This window comes from Mus caroli, unplaced genomic scaffold (assembly GCF_978045245.1).
Source record: "Mus caroli unplaced genomic scaffold, Mus_caroli_1 scaffold_2, whole genome shotgun sequence".
Lineage (NCBI taxonomy): Eukaryota > Metazoa > Chordata > Mammalia > Rodentia > Muridae > Mus > Mus caroli.
In genome coordinates, this window is record NW_028227257.1 from 24,024,908 (window position 1) to 24,048,916 (window position 24,009).

Below are 24,009 nucleotides of genomic sequence, written 5' to 3' on the forward strand. Positions count from 1 at the left end.
TGCTTGCTGTCCTGTATACCTCTGCAGTCAGCCCTTTCTCCCTCTCTGTATGCAAAGGCGCTTTCTAGATCAGCCTTGCTGTATTTTGCTGCTTCTTTCAATTCCCAATCTCCCCACTTCTTTCTCCCCCCTTTTTTTCTTTTCTTTCTATCCCTCTCCCCTTTCTCTTCCTCCCCCCCCCCCCCCACCATGAATTTATTCTGAACCACACCCTGCTCTATGCTAGGGCAGTCTTGACATGGCTCTCAGCCAGAGGCTCTCACCTTTGGAGTGTGGGTTTAGTTGGAGTCTGTAGCAGAGAATAAATTTAAGGAATGTCATTGGACTGGGAGGCGCAGGCAGCCTGCAGTGTGGAGTTAACTGACATTTATTGAACACTCATTGTGTGTCGGGCTTTATTCTAATTACTTTGGAACTGCTGACTCATTTAACCTTCACCATCACAGAGACGAGGAAATCGCAGCTCGGAGAAGTTAAGTAACCTGACTGAGGACACTGAGGTCATGGGAAGATCGGCAGAGCTGGACTCTAATCCCACGGAGTTAGGCTTCCAAGGCAGGCTCTGCACATTCCCACCCTGCGATCTTTCTTGGGACACCCGATAGAAGTAGCGATTCATTTTGATTAGAGGTAAAATGGTGAATGATAGACAGACTGAGCTAAAAAGACAAACGGGGGACACCCCCAAAGTACGGAGAGGGCAAAAATGTTCAAAGAATGCAGCTGAAAGGCAGGGCTGGTCAATGGGTGGACTCAGGTGAGGTCAAACAGCCCAGCTGACCTTTTGATTCTGGGCAGAGGGGACTGTGACCTTTACCCTGTAGATCGATGCAGCAGATCAGCCCTGTGAGGGCTTAAGATTTGACACCTGCAGCGTTAGACAGGGACTTCATTTTGAACTGCTAACACATGAGCTAGGTGAACTGTCCAAAAGCATATCCAGTGTAGAGTAAGACTCCTTCCCCCAGCCGCCATTTCCTTCAGAGGCAAGCCATCGTTACATTTTTGTTAGTGTTGTCTTCTTCCCTTTTTCAAGAAAAAAAAAAGTTAGCAGCATTTTTATTTTAAAATATTTATTCTTATTTTATGTGTTTATGTGTGTGCCCAAGTGTATGTGCACTACCTACAGATGCCAGAAGAGACTTCAGGTCCTCTGGAACTTTACGTACAGGTGTTGGAAGCTGCCATGGGGGTGTTGGGAGTTGAACTGAGGGCCTCTGTAAGAGCAACTGGTGCTCTTGACTACTGAGCCATCCTCATACCAGCATTTTTTTTTTCTTTTAAAAAAGGCCGGGCCAACACTAAAACAGTATGGTCTGGGGAGGTTGGATCATTTTTTGAAGTACCCATGAGCAAGCATGAGAACCTAAGTTCAGACCCCAGAATCCATCCCTGGCACAGTAGTAGACACCTGTAACCCCAGATCTGTGGAGTTCACTGGCTAGCCAGCCTGTCCAGTCTATGACTTTCAGATTTAGTGAAAGACCTTGTCTTAAAAAATGAAGGTGGAAAGCCGGGCGTGGTGGCGCACGCCTTTAATCCCAGCACTCGGGAGGCAGAGGCAGGCGGATTTCTGAGTTCGAGGCCAGCCTGGTCTACAAAGTGAGCTCCAGGACAGCCAGGGCTACACAGAAAAACCCTGTCTTGAAAAGCAAAAAAAAAAAAAAAAAAAAAAAAAAATGAAGGTGGAGAGGGCAAGACACCCAACTCTCATTATACATGCACTTGCCCACACTGCCAAGTCTATACACCATACACACATGCAAATAATATAATAAATATAACAACAATAGAAAGTTACCCAGCTTATCTATGCAAATCAAACTGGGAAGGTGTGGTAGGTAGCTCAGGCCTGTAATTCCAGCACTTGGGAAGTGGAGTCAGGAGGAGCCGAAGTTCTAGACTGGACCACTAGATGGCTCTGTGGGCAAAGGCACCTGCCACTGAGCTTTAAGGACCTGAGTTTGATTCCATAACCTAGTGGTAGAAGAGAAGACTCAGTTCCCACACATTGTCCTTTGAACTTCATTTCATATGCATGCTAAAAGGCTATGGAATACATACACATAATATGACATAATATAATATAATACAATATTTTTTAAAAAGAGGCTCAAGCTCAGCCTAGCCTACAGCGAGGCCAGCCTGCTCTATGTGAGACCCTGTCTTCAAACTGACAAACATAATGTGGTCTGGGAGTTGCTTCTCCCCCATCTCACTGTTCCTGTTGTTCCTTGGTGACAAAACAGAGCGTTATTGTCATACGTGTGCTACTGTTTTCTCTAAAAAGTGAGAGCTGTGTGATTCAGCCCGTGGACAGCAGAGGACAGTTGTGTGCTAGCCATCCTAAATTCAAATAGGTATGATGAGTTCTGGGGTCGGGACAGACAGAAGTCTTTTTTTTTTTTTTTTTTGGTTTTTTCGAGACAGGGTTTCTCTGTGTAGCCCTGGCTGTCCTGGCACTCACTTTGTAGACCAGGCTGGCCTCGAACTCAGAAATCCGCCTGCCTCTGCCTCCCGAGTGCTGGGATTAAAGGCGTGCGCCACCACGCCCGGCCAGACAGAAGTCTTGACAGAAAAACTCTGGCAATGTTTTAGATTGGGTGGGACTTAAGAGAGGCAGTTTCCTGCGTCTTAAAGCCATGTACTTTGGGTGCTGGTCACCTTTTACGTGATCTGCAATAATCCTGCCCCTGGTTTTTTTGATTGTTTGTTTTGTTTTGTTTTTAGTTTTTTTGAGACAGAACCTTTCTATATGTGTAAAAAGGAAATCATATATTTGTGTGGTGTGTGTGTGTGTGTGTGTGTGTGTGTTTGTGTATTCGTCTTGGGGAGAGGACTGGGTGACTCAAGCCAAAGTGGGATTGAGACATACTTCTCACCATATACCTTAGTTCTTTTATTTTGATTTATTTGTTTTTATTTTTTTTTAATTCGAGACAGGGTCTCTCTACCTACCTCTGACTATACTGGATCTCACTTTGTAGACCAGACTGCCCTTGAACTCACAGAGATCTGCTTTTCTCTGCTTCCGAAGTTTGGGGATTAAAGGCATGTGCTACCACACCTGGCTGTTTAGAGCTCCTTTGAAATATGTATGATTGTTTGTATATAGTTTAAGGTAATTTTTTTAAAAGATTATATAAAAGGCAGATTTATTGGGAACCTGCTCTTGGGTGGGCTAGTTCATTGGCCCCAAGGACCAACGCCAGGGAAGTCACTATGGGGGAGGGGGAGGAGCCTTTAGGGGAGGTAGAGAGAAAGAGCAAAAAGGGCAGGTGCACACAGAGAGAAGACGAGAAGAGGGGAAGCGCAAGGTAATTTTTTTTAAAGATTTATTTATTTATTATATTTAAGTACACTGTAGCTGTCTTCAGACACACCAGAAGAGGGCATCAGATCTCATTATGGGTGGTTGTGAGCCACCGTGTGGTTGCTGGGATTTGAACTTCGGACCTTTGGAAGAGCAGTCGGGTGCTCTTACCCACTGAGCCATCTCACCAGCCCAAGGTAATTTTTAAAAAGAGAATATTATAAAAGCTCTAAGACAGGCAGTGGTGGCGCACGCCTTTAATCACAGCACTCAGAGGCAGAGGCAGGTGAATCTCTAGGTTCAAGGCCAGCCTGGTCTACAGAGTTGAGTTCTAAGACAACCAGGGCTGTATGCACAGAGACACCCTGCCTCAAAAAAACCCAACAGCAACAACAAAAGAGAAAAATAAAGAGAAAGTTCTACCACCATAAACCCCACCCTACCATAATGGCAAACTGATATTAACCGAGAGGGTAAATAATTCAAGTAACACGGCATATTTTTATCTGCCAAGTTCCAGTTCGTTAGTTGTTGGAAATCTCAGGAGGCATATCTCCATTCTAGAATAACTGTCCTAAATGATACTTGGATTTCATGCCTGTATCAAAGTCCAAAGAACCCAGGGTACAACTCAATGCCAGCCTGTTAACTGGAGTCAAGGACAAGGACAGACAAGGAAGACTCCTGCCTTCTAGTCCGAGAGCCACAGTTCATCTCCTACCAGGAGCCTTTTCCCCCTACCCCAACGAGAAGGCCAGGGGCCTCTGGTGTGAGCTCCTGACATGGGGACAGACTTCAACATCAGTCAGTCAGGAACACAGGAGGGGAGTGCAGTTATATGGTGAGCATGGAGTCTGAGTGTGTTCCAGTGGCTCAGTAACCATCCTGGTTCACATCTAAACACCAGCACCTGAGTGTATTCTAACTCAAGTCCTTTGCTAAGTTTAAATACCATTAACACCTTCCTCCCAGAACTTAATGATGAGCCCGTCTTAAGTATTCAGTACAATGATTGGCAAGCAGTAAGTACCTAATAATTCTTGTGGGAGTCTTTATTTTATATGCCTCTCATTTAAAGAAAACCCTGTAGAACTGTCCCAGAACCTGGAAGCTCCATTGTACCCTTGCTTGCTGTTTTTGTTTTCTCATCTCTTCCCTTCGTGAAGTGACCACTGCCCTGCAGTTGTGTGCTCAGTGCCTTAGGTTCATGTGAGAAGATAACGCATTCACAGCTGTTTTCTCCCTTTCTCCCTCCCTTCCTCCCTCTCTCTCTCTCATTGATCAGGTGGTGACGTATGCCCCATTCACGCTTTTCCCCTCGCCAGTACCCAGTACTCTGCTGGAGCAGGCCTATGCTGTGCAGATGGACTTCAACATACTGGTGGATGCTGTCAGCCAGAACCCAGCTTTCCTGGAGCAAACACTGTCTAGGTACTGAGAGCTGAGGTCTTGGGGGTCAGGGATGCGAAAAGCATGGGATGGGAAGGCTGGGGAGCCATGAGTTGATGCTGTGTAAGTTAACCTGGTGGAATGGGGAGCAGGTGTCCCTCAGAGGACATAAAAAGTAGGAAAGGAGTGAGGAGAGCTGCCTTCCAATCCTGCCTCTGCTGCTTTCTGTCTGTCAGGCAAAAGGAAAGCCCTCCTCCTTCTCTGAGCCTCAGTTTCTTCATCTGAAAAATGAGGTTGACTGAGGTCTAAGGATGCTGTGATTCTGTGGTCAGTGTGTGTCTATATATATATATATGTATGTGTGTATGTATGTGTGTGTGTGTATACACACATATGTATATATACCATGTATATGTGTATATATGTATACACAGATATACACATATATGTATGTACACACGTACACACACACACACACACACACACACATGCTATATCTATGGTTAAGTTTTTGATGGAAAACTATTTTGTTAGGGACCAATTTTTTTTTTCAGATGTGTTCCTTGGTGGCAGGTTGGATGTGGGAAAAAATAATAATGATCTGGAGTTTGGAAACCATTGGCTTGGAGCCAAAATCCAGTGGTCATGAATGCATGACCACTGCGACCACCTTCTTTCTTAGGATGGGCTTGCTTTATGCTCATTACAGGCAGCCTGGCTTAGCCCATTTACACTTGACAATGTGATTAGGTGGGAGACCAGCTCCAAAGACCTCAGAACCCCCCCTCCCCCCATCATAGCTAGCTCCTAAGGGGACACAACAGCCTAGAACCTGGAGTTGAAAGGTGTCCCCTTTAAAGAAGCAAAAATACCTCCCTTTTCCTGGAGGCTAAAGCCCAGCTCGGGATTCTTTGCTTCACCATGAGCTAAGAAAGGCCCCAGTGAAAGCACTCACCCTCCAGAGGGGACTGGCCAGGGGCAGAGAGGCTTCAAGGCAGACTCCTTGCCTACCCCACACTGCTCCAGCACATGCCTCCTGTAACCAGATGAGCAGCCTGTAAGCCTGCCGTGGGCTGAGGCACCAGGTTTGCCCCAATCTTGGGAAGCATCACATGTTGTGTTAATGACTTCCAGACTCTGCCTTGCTGTGCTCCTTTCTGAGGCTCCCCAAAACCCTACTGGATGAGCCCCTACGCATGTCACCTTCCACAGCAGCCCCCGGGCTGAGATGACAGGCCCACTTAGATCTAACCCGCCTTCTACAGTCTCTAGCCAAACAGAAGAGGTGACGTTAGTTGTCATATAATAAACATGTGAAGACTGCATCTTCAGTCCGCTCTGTAAAGGGGACACTCATGGTGCTTCAGGAGCACCTAGAAAAGGGCTCTGACCTGGACAGCGAACACTTCTCCAAGAAACAGTATCGTATGGGGGCTAACTTAAGCAGTAAACCAGGATATGTACCTTGGGCCTGAAAAACCTGCAGGCACACAACAAACTGTCCTGGGTGCTGTCATGGAGAAGGGAGAGATGTATCTGGGAGGTGACCCGAAGGTTACAGAGTTCACTTTAGGTCAGCCAGAAAACTTTTCAGCCATCAGGCATTCAAAATGTTTGAATTTTCTTTCTTTCTTTCTTTCTTTCTTTCTTTCTTTCTTTCTTTCTTTCTTTCTTTCTTTCTTTCTTTCTTTTTTTTTTGAGACAGGGTTTCTCTGTGTAGCCCTGGCTGTCCTGGAACTCACTCTGTAGACCAGGCTGGCCTCGAACTCAGAAATCCACCTGCATCTGCCTCTCAAGTGCTGGGATTACAGGCATGCACCACCACTGCCCGGCTGAATTTTTTTTTTTTTAATTATTTTATTTCATTCCAGTCATTTCCCACCCCTGGTCCCCCCCTCCTACAGTTCCTCATCTCAGTCTTCCTCATTGCCTCTGAGAGACAGGGTGCTCCCCACATCAGCACTTCCCTTTCCCTGGGGCCTCAAGTCTCTAGAGGATTAGCCACACATTCTCCCATTGAGGCCAGACCAGGCAGACCTCTGATATTTGTGCCAGGGGCCTTGGACAAGTCCATGTATGCTCCTGGTTGGTGGCTCAGTCTCTGAGAGCTCCCAGGGGTCTGGGTTAGTTGAGACTGCTGGTCTTCCTATGGGGTTGCTCTCCCTTTCAGCTTCTTCAATCCTTCCCCTAATTCAATCATGGGGGGTCCCCTGACTTCAGTTCAATGGTTGGGTGTAAGTATCTGCTTCTGTCTCAGTCAGCTGCTGGTAGGGCCTCTTTGGGGACAGCCATGCCAGGCTCCCATCTGTAAGCACACCATAGCACAGTAGTGTCAGGCCCTGGTGCCCCCACATGAGATGGATCCTAAGTTGGGCTGGTCATTGGACCGCCTTTCCTTCAGTCTCTTCTCCATTTTTTTGTCCCTGCAGTTGTCTTTTTTAAGACAGGAACAATTCACTTGAAGAGGTGGACTCTTCAGGCTCCCTCTCCCCACTGTTGGGCATTTTAGCTAAGATCACCCCCATTGAGTTTTGCAAGTTTATCACCTCCCAGGTGTCTGGTACTTTCAAGATGATCGATCTCCCACTCTGATCCCCAGAGGCTGCACATTTCCATTCATTCTCCTGGCCCTCTAGGCTTCTCTCCTGTCCCCTCTCCCCTATACCTGATCCTGTTCCCTTTTTCCTCTCCCCTTCCCCTCTCCCACCCAGATCCCTCCCTCCCTCTGTCTCCCGTGATTATTTCCTTCCCCCTCACTCGGGCATTTCTGCTTGTTACACTTCTTAGGGTCTGTAGGTTGTATCTTAGGTATTCTGTACTTTTTGGCTAATATCCACTTATCGGTGAGTACATACCATGTATGTCCTTTTGGATCTGAGTTACCTCACTTAGGAATTTTACTTCTCACCACAAGCCTATGTTATAAGCACGGTTATTTTCTTCTTCAGTTGAACCAACTAAGATAGAAAAGTGATAGGATTCCCTGAAATCTCGGGGTGACAGCGGATGACAGCTTGCATTTGTTATCTGGCTGTAACTATTAGGCACTGGTTTTTCCTAGGTTGGAATGGGTATTCAAGACCCAGAAAGGACCTAGGAGTCAGTGGGTGGGGTGGGGTAGGACTCCTTGACCTGTAGGGTCTCACATAGCTTAGAAAATGTTCTCTTTCCTCCTCTAGCACCATCAAAAAGGACGAGTATACTGCCCGTCTCTTTGATATCTACAAGCAAGTCCTGAAAGAGGGCATTGCCCAGGTAACTGTGCTAGCCCCTCCTTTGTCTGGCCCTTGTCTCTTTTATCACTGGTGGATTCGTTTCTGTTTTATTTTTACTAGAAGAATTGGCCTTAGTCTTGGTCTCAGGAATCTGCCTCTGACCAGTCTTTACCGGGCCTGCACATGACCGGTCCTGGGATGACAGAATGATGCTTCTGGGTGTGGGAGTATTAGACAGTTCTTAGCTCTATAGCGTACACTGTGGCTTGACTGCAGAGTCAGCCCCTGGGCCAGTGTCCTCAGCTTTCATTTCTGTCCACAGACTGTGTTCCTGGGCCTGAATCGCTCAGATTACATGTTCCAGTGCGGCGCAGATGGCTCCAAAGCCCTGAAACAGATAGAGATCAACACTATCTCTGCCAGCTTTGGGGGCCTGGCCTCCCGGACTCCAGCTGTGCACCGGTGGGTTCCAAGGGCAGTATGGAGCTCATTTGTGGGGAAGAGCTCAATGGACCAATAGTCATTGGCTAAGCCAGAGATCTCGTACCGTGGCTGTACCTTCGTGGGCCCTGAGTCATGTGTTCTTCATATCTCTGTTTTCTCCCCATAGCAGTTTTCTACTTGAAATCAGATTGTTTATGTATCAGAGAAAGAAGAGCCCTCATGGCATATTAATCCTGCCCCTCACTGTGCAGATTAACACTCCAGGCACAGAAAATGATGCCTTTGAGGGGCCTCTGATAGAAAGGTCCTGACATATCTGATGCCAGAAAGCAGTTCTGAATCCGAAGCAGAGCGGGACTGAGAAGCTTCTGAGGGCTGGGCCCTAGTAGATCCCTAGCCATCAGGGGTGCTCCAGGTCACTATGACTCCATATGGATTCCATATAGCACCTGGGGGCCCAAGGAAAGGGGCTCTGACTTCCTTAAAAACTGAGTTGGGGTGGAATGGCCTCAAGGGTCTCAGGACTCTTCTGGGAATGGTAGTAATGTGCTTTTAAGTGCTTGGCTGAGTTTCAGAGTAATGTTCCTGTATGTATCTGTGAGGTCACGGGCAGAAGGGTATTCTGGTCCATCCACTTACTAAGCAGCCATCTCTTTTCCAACAGACACGTTCTCAATGTCCTGAAAAAGACCAAAGAAGCTTCCAAGATCCTGTCCAATAACCCCAGCAGGGGACTGGCCCTGGGGATCGCCAAAGCCTGGGAGCTCTATGGCTCAGCTAAGTAAGAATGTGGAAAGGTGGCAGTAGTACCCTGCCATCGCGTCAGCACTCCTGGGTGTGGCAGCCTCTCCTTTGCTAGACATCGCTGGGGGACGAAGGGCTATTTCTAGGAATAGAAACATATACCTTTAAATGCCAAAAATACTTTAGTGGAGTTTTGGGGTTTCCTTCTAAAATAAGAGATGCTGACTATTATAAGTTACTGTTTCCATGTTGCACGGATGTCATCATGATGACGGACTGATGGTGATTGCATCTTGCTGAAGCTCACTGGTGCCACACCTAGGGTTAGAAAGCGTTAGAAGGCCTGTGCGGCTGGGGTTGAGTTCCCATCCTTATCTCTGTAATGTTCCCAGTTGGCTTCTTCTTTTTTTTTTTTTTTTAAGATTTATTTATTTTTTATTTATATGAATACACTGCAGCTGTCTCCAGACACACACTAGAAGAGGGCATCAAATTCCATTACAGATGGTTGTGAGCCACCATATGGTTGCTGGGATTTGAACTCACGATCTTCAGAGGAGCAGTTGGCGCTTTTAACTGCTGAGCCATCTCTCCAGCCCCCCAGTTGGCTTCTTAAACGTCTGCTTTTGCATCTCGCTTCTGTCAGTGCCCTTGGAGTAGGAGTCCTCTGCTTCGGTCCCTTTGTCTTCTGCTTTGCTGTGGCTCAGGGGGAAGGAAATCAGGGATCCTGGTTATTGTGACCGTGTGTGAAGAGCGCGAGGTCAGGTTTGATCTGGGAATTTTATGGTGTCCATTGTAACTGCTTAGAAGTGTTTTCTTTGCTTTCTTCCTATTTCTCAACCACGTTCCAGATGTGTGAAGATGCTCGGTAAGTGACTTCCAGATGGTTGAGAGGCCTTTGCTAGCAGCTGCTCAGTGTCCGCGTGGAACTGAGTTGTGTTCTCGTGAGCACCGAGTGCTCTCCATGCAGGCTCTCAGGACATTTGCACCCAGGCAGCGCTGCTCCTCCCCCTGCTTTACAGATAAAGGGACCGGGGTTCAGAGAGGTACAGTGATGGCGAGCCGGTCGTAGAACTCACTGTTTATATAAAAGGACACTATTGCCTCCAAGTGTGCCTTTCTGGGCTTGCTAAGCCCTGCGAAGTTCCAAGAAGCCTCATATTCTGATTATTTTACAAGCAGGACAAACACTATGTCAAGTAGAATTCTCCACCAGGTTCCATTTTAAGAAAGTGAAGGCAGGGGATGGGTTACCTGAGAAACTGCAGATGAAAACCCTGCAGAGGGAGTCTCCTGCCAGGCAGTGCCAGGCCAAGAGTAATGTGTGGGGGAACACCTTTGTGCCCAGAGTCAGGCACTGGTGGCGACGGGCTCTGTGGCCTCTGAGCAGGGGCTGGCTTTACCCACTGTGAGAGTGATAAGGCTCTTCTGCTGAGCAAGCACATGACCTTAGTGGGTCTTCTCTTTTCTCTGAGATTGTTTTTCTTGAGCCGGGCATGGTGATACATAACTTTAATCTCAGTACTCGTGAGGCAGAAGCAGGTGGGTGTCTATGCATGCAAGGCCAGTCTGGTCAACATAGCTAGTTCCACAACAGCCCAGGCTACATACCAAGATCCTGTCTCAAAAATAAAAAACACACCTGTAACTCTAGTACTCAGGAAGCTGAGACAGGAGGATGGCCTTAAGTTCAAGCCAGTTTGAGGTATGTAGTGAGTGTAATACCAGGAATACATAGCAAGACTCTGTCTCCAAAAAAACCCAAACCAAACCAAACAAAAAACTACAAATAAGCCCACCCAGAATTTTTTTTTTTAAAGATTTATTTATTTATTATATGTAAGTACACTGTAGCTGTCTTCAGACATTCCAGAAGAGGGCGCCAGATCTCGTTGCGGATGGTTGTGAGCCACCATGTGGTTGCTGGGATTTGAACTCTGGACCTTCAGAAGAGCAGTCGGGTGCTCTTACCCACTGAGCCATCTCACCAGCCCCAGAAATTTTTAAGAAAAGAAATCTGAGAATTAAACTATAACTTTGTAGCCGGGCATGGTGTGGCGCACACCTTTGATCCCAGCACTTGGGAGGCAGAGGCAGGTGGATTTCTGAGTTCCAGGCCAGCCTGGTCTACAGAGTGAGTTCCAGGACATCCAGGGCTACATAGAGAAACTCTGTCTTGAAAAACAAAAAAATATATATATATAACTTTGTTTACTTTTTAAAACCTTTTTGTCATGCTGAGGGTCAAATCTAGGGCCTCGTGTATACCAGTTCTCTGTCTCTCCGCTACGTCTCCAGTCTTGTTTGTTGTGTTGAAACAGGGTCTTGTTATACAGCCGACAGTGGCCTTGAACTCAGATAATCCTTCTGCTCTAGCCTCAAAGTAGAGAGTTATACATCACCAGTCCTGATGATAGAACTATGGTTTCAGCAAGGTTGGAGGATTGGTGTAGCAGTTAAGAGCATTTGTTGTTCATGCAAAGGACCCTAGTTCAATTTACTGTCTGTAAAATTACGGCTTCAGTTTAGACAAATGCTTTCAAACATAGGGTCTGGAGCCAGAAAGATGCTCAGAGAGGAAGGTACTTCTTGACCTTAGAGGACCTGAATTTGACCCCCAGTACCCACAGTGGGTCACTTACAACTCTACCTCTAAATCTAGGGAATTGGATGCCCTCTTCTGGCTTCTGAGGGTACCTACATACACATGGCACACAACCTCAAAGTCATGTACACAGAAATAAAAACCTTTAAGACAACAACAGGAAAACAGGTCTGTAGTTAGAATGAGCAGAATAAGGGTGGTTATTGATCTAAAAGGTTGGGACATAAGATCTGATTAATATTTCTGTTTCATAGACAAGTCAATTAAGGCTCTGGGAAAGAAGGTGACTGTCCTGCTCAAGGACACACCACAAGACACTGGCAGAGTCAGGACTGAGATTGTTGGGTCCTCTCTCCCAGCCAGCATGCTATTTCCAGTTCACCTTCCTCAACTGACAGCATTCTGAGTCCTGCCCGGTCCAGACTTCTCAGAACTGAAGGCAGTAGGGGGTAGAAGGTGTTTTCTGAATCTGGCTCCCACTGTTTGGCAAGTGGAAAGGCTGATTTAATGAGCCAGAGTCTGCAATTCCATTTTAACCTCCAGCCTGCAGGCTTCCTCCTTTGCTTCTTCTTGGAAGTGAGCCAACCTGGGCCAGGTGCCACCCTGCCCCTTCAACACCTACCCGTGAGCGGAGTGGTTCAGGGTACAAAGCGAAGAGCAAGGCCTTCGGCTCTTGGGTCTCTCAAGGCAAGATGGCGTATAAGAAACCATTTCCACTTTGTCTTACCTAGTTTAAAGTCAGTTTTCAGTTTCAATGTTATATCTGTCCTCTTGACTTGAGGCAGGCTGGAAGAGTATTCAGCCAAGTAGGAAGCTAAGGATGAAAAAAAGAAAAAGAGAGAGAGAAAGATAAGAGGCCGATATAGGAGGTGAGAAATAATTAGCATACTAAGCCAATGTCTGGACTTCCAGATGTCTTAGCAAGAATCCGCCAGCACACAACAGCAGCTATAGCGGGAATCTGGCACTGTAAAACACTGGCCTTATAATTTCTAGTTGGGGAGGGAGGGAAGGGCTTATGTTTGAAACACTGAACATATCTTAACTGGTCTAAGCTTTCTCTTGAGTGTTCAAGCTCCAGCCTCTTTAAGAAACTATTGGATAAACAGAGAGAAACTGGCCTAGCACGCCTTAGTTATCTCATTGCTACTACGAGACCAAATGTGGCCCTGTGGACATTGCAGAGCTGCCGAGGTCCCAAGAGGCACTTGTTTGTAGTCGCCTCTGTGGAGTTCCATCTGGCCGCTTTGTTTGTCACCTAAGAGCACCACGCTCAGACGGTGTTCTTTACACCTTCGTCATGGAGTTATTAGCACCTGACCAGCATGGCGGTTCATTTACAAAACATTCCTCTATGCTTATTCTCCAGACAGATTTTTGAATCGTGGTGTTATACTTTCTGTTGTTTGTTTTAAGATAGGGTCTCAGTCACCCAGGCCAGCCTTAAATGCCCAATTCTTCAGTCTTCACCATGTGAATTCTGGGATCAAAGAGTGTACCATCACACATGGCCCAAGTTATCTTCTAGGGGACAAGAAAGTGGGTATGGTTAGATGGTTTTAAATCTAAATATTAAGTTGTACAGAAATTTGACATCATTAGTTTCCCATCTACCACTAGAGAACAGACAGAGATACCTCCTTCCCTCCACTACATTTCCTATTTTCAAGAAATGTATGGTTGCCTCAGGCAATCCTAACTTGACTTGGCATCTGTTCTTACAGGGAAGGTATATTCTGTCTGTCTGTCTGTCAGTCTGTCTGTCTTATGTGTACAGGTATATGGAGGCCACTTCAATATTGAGTGTCTTTTTCAACCTCTTTCCATTTGTTTTTTGAGCAGTTTCTTACTGAACTTGGAGCTCACTAACTTGGTTAGACTGCCTTGCCAGCAAGCCCCAGGGACCCTCCTGCCTCTGCCTCCCCAGTGATGGGATGACAGACATGAGGCCACAGCTGGCCTTTTTTTTTTTTTTTTTTTTAAGTGGATTCTGGAGCTCCAGCTCAGGTCCTTATATTTGCATGGCAAGCACTTTATTGACAGAACCATCTCCTCAGTCCCTCCTTTCGGTAGGACTGGCCTCAGATTCATGCTCTTCCTGTCCTTGCCCCAAGCCCCAAGTGCTGGGCTCACAGCCTGCGTCAGCAGGACTACTTGAGAAGCTGTGTTCTCACCTCTCTCTGAAGGAGCGGCAGGAAGGACGAGGTCTGCGGCGACCCTGGCTCACTTGTGCTCTTTCTGCAGTGCTGTGGTGCTACTGATTGCTCAAGAGAAGGAAAGGAACATATTTGACCAGCGTGCCATAGAGAACGAGCTGCTAGACAGGTAAGGGAAGGAGGAGACCCTGGTGTGGCCCCAGGAGAGGGGCCCATTCAGAACTCACATCTACTACCTCTCATTCTCACCCTTCTTCCCCAGGAAGATCCATGTCATCCGTGGAAGATTTGAAGATGTCTCTGAAAGGGGTTCTCTGGACCAAAACCGAAGGCTGTTTATGTAAGCATCCCCAAGGAGCTACTAGACAGCTGGATTAAGAGACTCTCTTGACACCTCCTATCACTAAAGAACTTTTCTTCTGGGAATACAATAGCTTGTTTTCTTTTCTCCTAATATTTGAAATATCTCATCCTCCCAGGAAATTTTAGGAACACCTAGCTCCACTTGTAAAGGGGGGATATATAGCAGAGCTGTTGATCGTTTGGATAGGAGCATCATCCTTAAAGATAACCTTAGTTTTTCATACAGAACCCTGAGGTTCTAAAAGTTTTCTTGCTCATCTTTGTGTCTAATCAAAACAGGCCTGAGCAGTTGGGCTGGGCAGGCAGGGAGACAGGCTCATCCTCGCCCATCTGGTTGCCACTCTCTGCACTACAGCCTGGATTTGTCTTCTAAGGCAGGCCCTATTGTTTTTTACCATGGACCATCACACTGTAACTTTAATACCACATATTGGGTTGAACTGTAGCTTACATATTTAGGCCTAGCCAGGGCTCTACATGGTGGTACATGCCATTAATCTCAACACTCCAGCAACAAAGGCAGGCAGATCTCAGAGCTCTAGGCCAGCCTGATTCTAGGTTCCAGAAAGTTCCAGGTACATAGAAAGCTATATAAAGAGACCCTGCCCAAAAACAAAAGAATGTAGCCAGGTGTGATGGAACACATTCAGGGCTTAGGAAGTAATGGCAGGAAGATCAGGGGTTCTGGGTCATTCTTAGATACAAAGTGAGTTCAGAGTCAGCCTAGGATTTATGAGACTGTCTCAAAAAACAAAGTAGCAAAAGAGAGCCTCCTCGGACTTTCCCAATCTCACTTCAGATATTTCCAAACAGGCTGCTGTCAAAACAAAACCAAGTAGCTAGTTTACTTTTTAGATAAACTAGATAATAGGCCAAGGGCAAGGCAAGAAGTTATCTTAGAGTCAAGTTTTTGCACATCCCACCACCAACCGTTTACGAAGTCTTAGTCTGGCTTCTGCTACTTTAAGCAGTAGAAATACAAAGTGCAATTCTGTCTTGCTAATCATGGCAATATGATTCTTTCACTCAAAATTTTGGATACATGTGTTTTTAGCTTTACCTATGCTAATCTTGTTTCCTTGCTGCCTTCATAAAATATCTTTAGATGCAGAATATTCTAAAGCACTGTGTTCTGCACACCCGTTTTTAATAGAAGTAGTGGGCTCCTGTTGTCACTAATTCTAGGGAAGCCCCTGTCCAGGCTCACTGTATGGACTGCCACGTGTGCCTTGGATGTATCCCAAAATAGACTGAACACGTCAGTAATAGTTCTATTCAGAACCTTTTCTCCTTCCTGTGTTACAGGGATGACCAGGAAGTTGCTGTGGTGTACTTCCGAGATGGCTACATGCCCAGTCAGTATAATTCACAGGTTGGTATTTTCTATCGGACCATTTTGTGTCTCCAGGGAGCTACTAGAGCTGCACAGAAACCCAGTTCAGGCGTCACAACCATGCTTTCTCATGGGACTGCTGCTCAAAATGCCTTTCTTCTTCATGCGGGCTCCCTCCCCGCTTTCATTTTAGAAGATCTTTAGGATCTGAATCCTCAGGAATCTATCTGTAGTGATTTAGCCATTTGTACCTTTTCTGAAGATATATTGGAAAGTGTTTAACAAATATCTTTCTAGGAGGAAGAGTCCCAGTGTGTGTGTGTGTGTGTGTGTGTGTGTGTGTGTGTGTGTGTGTGTGTATACATAGCATCGCTAACTTCCATAGTGTAATGCTGAGTACTCTGTTTAACCATTCTGACCAAAGATCTGGGAAGAGATAGGGACAGACAGACAGCTCTCTCTAGCTGATGCAGGCTAGTGCCAGGCCACCCACCCACTTATTTTGTTTGTTCTTTTCTGTGTGCTTGTTTGTCTTATTTGGGGGGGGGGTAAGGAGAAACAAGGTCTTCCTTCCAGGCTGACTTGAAACTCCGTGTAGCCTCAAATAAGTGGCAATCTCCTACCTCAGCCTTCCAAGTGCTACAGTATAGGTGTGAGTCATCGTGCCTAGCCTCTCTGACCATTTTCATTTTCTGTACCTCTGTACCTCTCCCATCTGAACTAGAAAGGTTTTGTTTGTTTGATCATGTTCTCATTTATATTCATGGCAACCAATATTACCTCATCCTGCTAACTACTGTGTAGTTTCAAAAATTACTTTCCACACATTTTATTTAACTCTTACAGCTATCATGTGAGACTTATAATTATCCCTATTACCTAGCTGAGGAAACTAAAGTTTGGAGCCATGCAGAGGCTTGTCTAAAATCTCACAAGAATCTCCACGGATTTCTGACTCCCGGGGCAGTGTACTCTGCATATGCCATTCTTCTTCCCTGAGGTTAACACCTATACCATGGAGGAAAGGCAAAAAAAAATCCCGGCTTTCATGGAATTAAAAAAGAAAGAAGGAAAGAAGGAAGGAAGGAAGGGCTGGAGAGAGGCTCAGCAGTTAAGAATACTTACTACTCTTATATAGGGGACCCAGTTTTGGTCCCAACCCACATGGCAGTTTACAACCATCTGTAACTCTAGTTCTAGGGGATCCAGTGCCCTCCTCTGGCCTCCACAGGTGTCAGGCACACACATAGTACACATACATGCATGCAGAATAACACTCACACATGTACAATAACAATAAGTCTTTTAAAAAAAAAATACTTAACAAAAGAAGTGAGGAAATACCCTGGGTGGTGAGGTGAGAGTCACAACTTGGACAGCTTTCCCAGCCCCTCCTGGGTCTCAGCATCTGAAGACAGGAGCTATGCTTGAAAATGAAGGGGCCTCTATGAGATTTATAGTCCACTTAGGGTTCTTTATGGTTGAGCTCTATAGGGACAGCCCTACTGAAGGACAGCTCTAGGGAAAGCCCTTTTGTCCAGAGACGTGGTTAGTGCTGGAAACCTGCTAACTAGGGAAGAGGGAAATTGTCTGTTGGGAAAATGGATCCAAGTTTCCGGACAGGGAGGCAGAGGAACAGTTTAAAATATACTCATAGAGGGGAGGATGAGCTAATGAAGGGAAGGAAGTGGTATAGAGAGCAGCTTGCCTGCACTGGAACATGGACATAATCTACAGGCTTTGTGACTTGCTAGATGACTCTTCTTGTGTCTGAGTTTTGATTTTTCTGCTTCTACAAGACATCTTTCTAGTCTTGTGTTCTGGGCCTCTGACTGCCCAGTCAGCAGTTAGCTGACTGAGATGATTTTGTTGACGATCAGGTTAAGCTATTCCAGTGGACAGCACTGGGTGGAGGCAGGGCTTGTGGATTAGGCCTGAACCTTGATCCAGCTGTGGACAGGTGTCCCTGATCATGACAAGGACAACTTTCTCCCCAGTGCCTGAGATTGGGGACCTCTGACATTTCCCTGTCTCTTGTATTCTAAGCTCCTACAACAATAAGACTATTCAACCTGTGATTAGCCACCTGCAGACCTTTGTTCCTATGATCCTGTCTGACACAGGGCCCATTCTCCAGTGAGTTCCACCTGTCAGACTGCCTATTGTCAGGATAGTAATCAAATTTCACTTCACTGAGCAACAATAACTGATACTGAGTACCTACGAAAGGGTCAGGCCAGAAACTGCATTTCTGTGGGGAGATAACCAAAAACAAGGCAAAATCTTATGTGGTTCTTATGGTGAATACACAGCCTGGTCAGGGAGATGAACATCATAAAGAAAAAATAGAAAAATTATTTATAATTTTTTGAGTTTTGGTTTTGTTACATTTGAGACAGACTCTTATTCTATAGCCCCAGCATGCTGGAACTCATTATTGTAACTCTGACTTGCTTTGTACTCTAGACCCTATGGCCTCAGCCATCTGAGGGTTAGCATTACAAATATGGAATACTCAGCCTGGGGGAAATATGCCTAGTTGAGAGGTAATTGGCTTTGACTGAAAGACCAGGAAGAAAAGATAGAGAGTTATGGAGAAACCCACACTGTCAGGGGAAAGACGACCGGACCAAGACTTGAGGATGAGAAGGCTGTAGCTATCCATGGGAAAAGTTAAAAGGCAGGGAAATCAGTAAATAAAAGACCAGTGAGAAGGAATGAAATGTAGTAATTATAGTCTTGTATGGCTAGAATGTGGGAGTCAGGAGTTAGGAGGAGTTGCTGGAAGCTGTGGCATGAGGTGATGAAAAACTGGGGAGCCTTGTTACAGGGTCTTACAGGAAGGAGTGGACTTTACTTGATAAAAGGCTAAAGAGTATATGGCTGACTAGATTTTTACCTGTTGGGTTTTCTCTGGAGCACAGTGTATAAAGCTCAGCTTATAATCAAGCATCCCACACCCTTCAGACCTCATCCAGCCAGGAGTGGTGGCACAAGTTTACAATCCCAGCCTGCAGGAGGCCGAGGCAGCAGGACAGCCTGGCTTCCATAACCAGATCCTGTTAAGAAATGATAAATCTTCTAGTATTCTGAAGGCTGAGGCAGGAGGACAGCCTAGGCTATCTTGGGAGTTACAGGCAGCCTGGCTACCAAGTGAGACTTGGTCTCAAAAGAGAGGGTGGTTGGAGGAGAGAGGGAGGGAGGGAAAGAGAAGTGGGGGAGGAGGAGGAGGGGAGGGAAGAGGAGAGGCAAGGGGAGCTCACCATTTTCCTTACAAAATGTCTTTTCTGCTAGATGTGGTGGTCCCAGCACTCAGGAGACAGCTGTAGATGGAAGTCTCAGGCCAACAGAGCTACATAGTGAGACCCTGTTCCTCCTCCCAAAAAACATTTCCTTGTAGTAATTTGCCATGTCATTATGAACTAGCATTAGTTGGCTAGACCACAAACTCCTGAAAGGCTAGCATCTTGTAGACTGAGAGGTCATATCTGCCTCACAAGGATGTTGTAATGATAATCAGTTTGAAGATTAAAAGGCACAGTGTCTGGCACCTACTCATAAAGGCTCTATGGTCTTATTGCATCTGCAGAACTGGGAAGCACGCCTGCTGATAGAGAGATCTCGTGCTGCCAAGTGTCCAGACATTGCCACACAGCTGGCTGGGACTAAGAAGGTGCAGCAGGAACTGAGCAGGGTGGGTCTGCTGGAAGCGCTGCTCCCAGGCCAGCCCGAGGCTGTGGCCCGCCTCCGAGCCACCTTTGCTGGCCTCTATTCACTGGACATGGTATGTAGCATTTTCCCTACCACACGATAGAGACCGGGGCCAAATGTGTTGGGGTGAGGGTGTAGCACAGCTGGCACTGTGGCTGGCATATGGCTCACATCCTTGCTGCTCTGGAGGACCCCTAAGCCTTGAGAGCAGGTGTCTTACTTAGGGTTTCCATTGCTGTGAACAGACACCATGGCCAAGGCATGTCCTCTTATAAAGGACAACATTTAATTGGGGCTGGCTTACAGGTTCAGAGGTTCTGTCCATTATCATCAAGGTGAGAGCATGGCAGCTTCCAAGCAGGCACGATGTTGGAGAACGAGCTGAAAGTTCTACATCTTGATCCAAGGCAGCCAGGAGAAAGAAGACTGGCTCTTGGGCATCTAAGAGGAGGGTCTCAAAGCCCAGCCCCACAGTGACACACTTTGTCCAACAGGGCCACGCCTACTCCAACAAGGCCACACCTCCTAGTTGTGACATTCCCTGGGCCAAGCATATTCAAACCACCACAGCAGGAGTTAAAACTTGGGGGGCTAAAAATCCATTGCAACTCCCTCAGCAATGGTGATGATAAGGATGAAAACCAAAGGAAATGACTGTGGAGAGTAGAGAGAATTAAGGCATATATGTAGCCACTTTCCAGGCCTTTGCTGCAGTACTGAAAGCCTATTTGGCATTTAGTGCTGCAAGGGAGTCAAGGGTCGCATCTGGATTGAAGTGTCTAGCCTAAAGGAATTTATGGTGTTTTCCCTTCTGTCCTCCCCCCCCCCCCCCGAAGTCACTCTGTATGACCAGCAGGACCTATAGCCTGAATTCTAGTGCCTACTTTCTGCCTCCTATCAGGGTGAAGAAGGGGACCAGGCCATTGCTGAGGCCCTTGCTGCTCCTAGCCACTTTGTGCTGAAGCCCCAGAGAGAGGGTGGAGGTAGGTGGATCTCCTTTGTGGAGCTGCTCAAAGGCTAGAGGTTGTTGTCAGTGCTAGTTTTGAGGTACTCGTGGGTAAATTATAGGGAAATGAAATAGGTACATACTGGGAAGTCTAAGAGAATACTTGGTTGTATTCCTGTTTACTGTCCCCCCTTGGGGGCCGGGACCATGTCTACCTAATAGACTTGACTTTCCACTTGGGTCTTGGGACTAGTAGGATCCCTCTAGGTAGAAAATGGGGAAGAGCATTCTAAACTGAAGAAAGACCACTCAAGTAAAAGCATTGGGCCATAAAAACATGGACTGGACTCTTGAGAGGTTAATAAGAAGCTGGTGAGGCTAGAATTGGAGATGGCAGGAATATGGGATGGGAATGACTATCAGGGACCTGATAATAAAGAACACTGAAAATGTTCCAGGAAATCTGGGATTGGGGAGATGGTCAGTCAGTCAGGAGATTTACTATGCAAGCACTGGATCTTTACCCCCACATAAAAGCCAAGTATGACAGCAAGCATCTGTATCTCGGGGACTGTGGAGTAGAGGGCAGAAAAAGGCAGATAGGCTCCAGGTTCAGTGAGAGACCCTGTTCAAAAGTAAGGTAGAGGGCCATTGAAGAAGATACTTCAGTATTGGCCTCTGCCTCCACTTGCATATGCATGAATGTGTGTGTGCATTTATGTACATTCCCCTCCCCCCACAAATATATGTTATAAACTGTGTTTTATCACAAGTGATGTAGTAAGCCATTAAAATTCCAACAGGGCAGGGACACATGAACTATTCAGGATCCAAGTCAGTTTAGTAGCGATGAGCTTCAGCCTTTGTAAGTTTCCTGGCAGGACAGGGAGTATTTGTGACAGAGACCATGGAAGGAGGCTGATATCATTGTCAAGAAGACCCATGTAGAGGCCCAGACTAGGGTTAGGACAATATAGAGCATAAGTGGCAACACTTCTGAGTTGGTAACATAGGTAAGCTAACTAGGGTGACATAGGGAGAGTGAACTTAACTATGATGCTTTTCATCCTATTAGGAGTAGCAAGTTCAAGAGAAGTTCTAGCAGAACTAGATATCCATGTGGATATGCTAAGTTTGCATTAGGGACATGTGGTACATCTTATGATATCTAGAACAAAGAACATGAGTTAAAAGATTTGGGAGTTAAAGTGTGCAGAATAAATGAAGCCTTAGGGACAGAAAGTAGAGGACAGAGCAAAGGTAGAGAACTCTTAAAGAACCTCAACCTCTCTATTCTCTGTGTGTGTGTATGTGTGTATGCCTCTCTCTCTGTCTCTGTGTGTGTGTGTGTGTGTGTGTATGTGTGTATGCACATAGTCACATCGACTGTCTCCCTCTACTGCCTTCCATCATTTTTAAAAACACAGTCTGTCACTGATCCTGGAATTCACCAACTGACTAGATTAGTGGCTAGCCAGTAAGCTCTGGCGATCCACCTGTCTGCACCTTCCACTTCCCCAGCACTAAGAGAGAGTGTTATAGACACATCTATCCCACACCCTAGCTTTATATGAGTGATGAGGATCAGAACTCAGGACTTTGTGTTTGCACAACAAGCCCTTTACAGACTGAGACATCTGCTGAGGCCCAGGGAACCCCAACGTTTTAAGAAGAGAAGGAACCAGTAATGGTGGCTAGGGAGAAACATCCATAGATGGGGCAATCCAAGTATAACAGTGTGGTGACAGGGGTGTTATAAAAGGCTCTCTTGTCAAGGTGTTCTTTCCTTCTCAGGAGCCAGATATGCTCTGTGTGACTGGCCAGTTTGATTGCAGGTAACAACTTATACGGGGAGGAAATGGTACAAGCTCTGGAGCAGCTGAAGGACAGTGAGGAGAGAGCCTCCTACATCCTCATGGAGAAGATTGAACCTGAGCCTTTTAGGAATTGCTTGCTACGGCCTGGCAGCCCTGCCCAAGTGGTCCAGTGTATCTCGGAGCTGGGTATTTTTGGAGTCTATGTCAGGTAAGCCAGTCAGGAACAGCTACTTCCACTACATCCCTACAAGAGTGCCACTCAAGAAAGCACAGACTGAACCGTGGGTAGAGCCATGAGCCCCAGGTTCAGTTTCAGCTCTAGCTTTATTACCTGTTTCCTTGCCTGTTAAATAAGGCCAAGGATCCAAGACTTACCCAGCCCACAGCACTAACAGCGAATCCTGGAAGAGACATGCGTTATAACTGTAGAGGAAATTCCATGTAGTACCAAGATGACTGAGAAAGGATGGTTGGGAATCCAGGTCAAGTGTGAACGTCTGAGTCCAGCTCTAAAACCAATAGGGATTCCAGAGACAGATGAGAGAGATGAGAGTAGTTAATGGCTTTGAAATGTTGAGTAGCTTCTGGATTTAGATTTGAATATTAAGAAGCAAGGAAGCATGGGTAGTGTATGCCTTTTGTCCTAGAACTTAGGAAGCAGAGACAGGCAGATAGATCTCTGAGGTAAAGGCCAGCAAGTTCCTGGACAGCCAAGGAGACCCTATTTCAAATAAAGAAGAAAAATAGAAAGAAAAGTTTGGAATTGGTAAAAGACAAGGTTCTCATGCAACTGTCTGAAAAATACTTGACGGTCAGGGCAAGGTGTCAAGACAACCGCCATGCCGTGCCCTCTACTTCAGCCTCCCCCGGGAGCTCGAGCTACTCGCAGCGTCTTGCCTGCTACTGTTCCTACCCCTGCTCCCATTACCACCACAGGCACCTTGAAAGAGTTAAAGGAAGTGCTTTTCACAACTTATTTAATCCATGTGACCACCCTGTAATATAAGAGGAATTTCTCAGTTTTAAATTAAGGACATTTTTAGGAAGGTTAAGGAGCTTCAAAGCTAATAATTTCCAAGTTGGGAAGCCACTCCAAATCTGACTCTAAAATCCTAGCATTTCTTAAATGTAGCCCCTTCCAGTCTGCTAGTCAGCTGGGACCAGTGAGGGCCTAGGTTTCCAACGTTAGTCTCCCATCCTCATTTCTACAGACAGGGAACAACACTGGTGATGAACAAGCACGTGGGGCACCTGCTTCGAACCAAAGCCGTGGAGCACGCAGACGGAGGTGTGGCGGCAGGAGTGGCAGTCCTGGACAACCCCTACCCTGTGTGAAGGCGCCATCTGGACTTCACTCAGGAGGCCTTGTATCCTCTGTACTTGGTACTCCTCCTCTGAGGGGTTGCTCCTGTCCCTATCTTAGGGGAGCTTGTCTCTTCCATAGACCTCCAAAGCTTCAGGGAAGGGAAAACCCAGGGTATCTTCTCTCAGCAGCCTTCCAGCCGAGGACCAGAAAAGCTATGATTCCATTGGAAGACTTCTGGAGGTCCCCAGATCTTTGGAGTGTGGGAATGAAAGCTGCTTTGAGGCAAAGGCTCATAAACCCTGCAAGTCTTCATTGTCCTCTCACCAGCCTTTCCAGCAGGTTCTAGTGCCTTGACCTGGGCTAGAACCAAGTGACAGGAGGAAGAGGGTAGAAGGGCATAGACTTCCCCAGCTCTGCCCTAAATAAAATAACAATGCTGATTCAATGACTCATTGTTTCATGTACCAAGGGGAGTAGGGCAGGTCATGTAAGGTGGATATGCCAGAAAGGTGACTGGGTCTCACTGTGGGGTGAGGGGGAAGGCAGGGGTGTCTCACTGGTTTCAGGTCCCATAGATGAGTTCTCTAATCCTTAGTCACTCCCAGAGGACTGTACGGTCAAGACTAACCAAGGAAGAAACAACCCTGATGTGACATCAGAGATGTGA

General features: G+C 46.4%; 1 protein-coding gene across 2 annotated transcripts in view; it reads left to right on the forward strand.

The window, feature by feature from the left end:
- Positions 1 to 23,787, forward strand: part of Gss (glutathione synthetase) — a 30,814-nt gene extending 7,027 nt beyond the window's left edge. For both annotated transcript variants that reach the window (XM_021156053.3, XM_021156054.3), the window contains 11 exons: positions 4,599 to 4,744; positions 7,882 to 7,957; positions 8,240 to 8,379; positions 9,026 to 9,142; positions 13,955 to 14,035; positions 14,129 to 14,206; positions 15,535 to 15,601; positions 19,152 to 19,346; positions 20,175 to 20,256; positions 22,055 to 22,244; positions 23,248 to 23,787. In XM_021156053.3, coding sequence (XP_021011712.1) covers positions 4,599 to 4,744; positions 7,882 to 7,957; positions 8,240 to 8,379; positions 9,026 to 9,142; positions 13,955 to 14,035; positions 14,129 to 14,206; positions 15,535 to 15,601; positions 19,152 to 19,346; positions 20,175 to 20,256; positions 22,055 to 22,244; positions 23,248 to 23,371 — 1,296 coding nt within the window. In that variant the 3' untranslated portion in view covers positions 23,372 to 23,787. The remainder of the gene's footprint in view (positions 1 to 4,598; positions 4,745 to 7,881; positions 7,958 to 8,239; positions 8,380 to 9,025; positions 9,143 to 13,954; positions 14,036 to 14,128; positions 14,207 to 15,534; positions 15,602 to 19,151; positions 19,347 to 20,174; positions 20,257 to 22,054; positions 22,245 to 23,247) is intronic.
- The last annotated feature ends 222 nt before the right edge of the window (positions 23,788 to 24,009 follow it).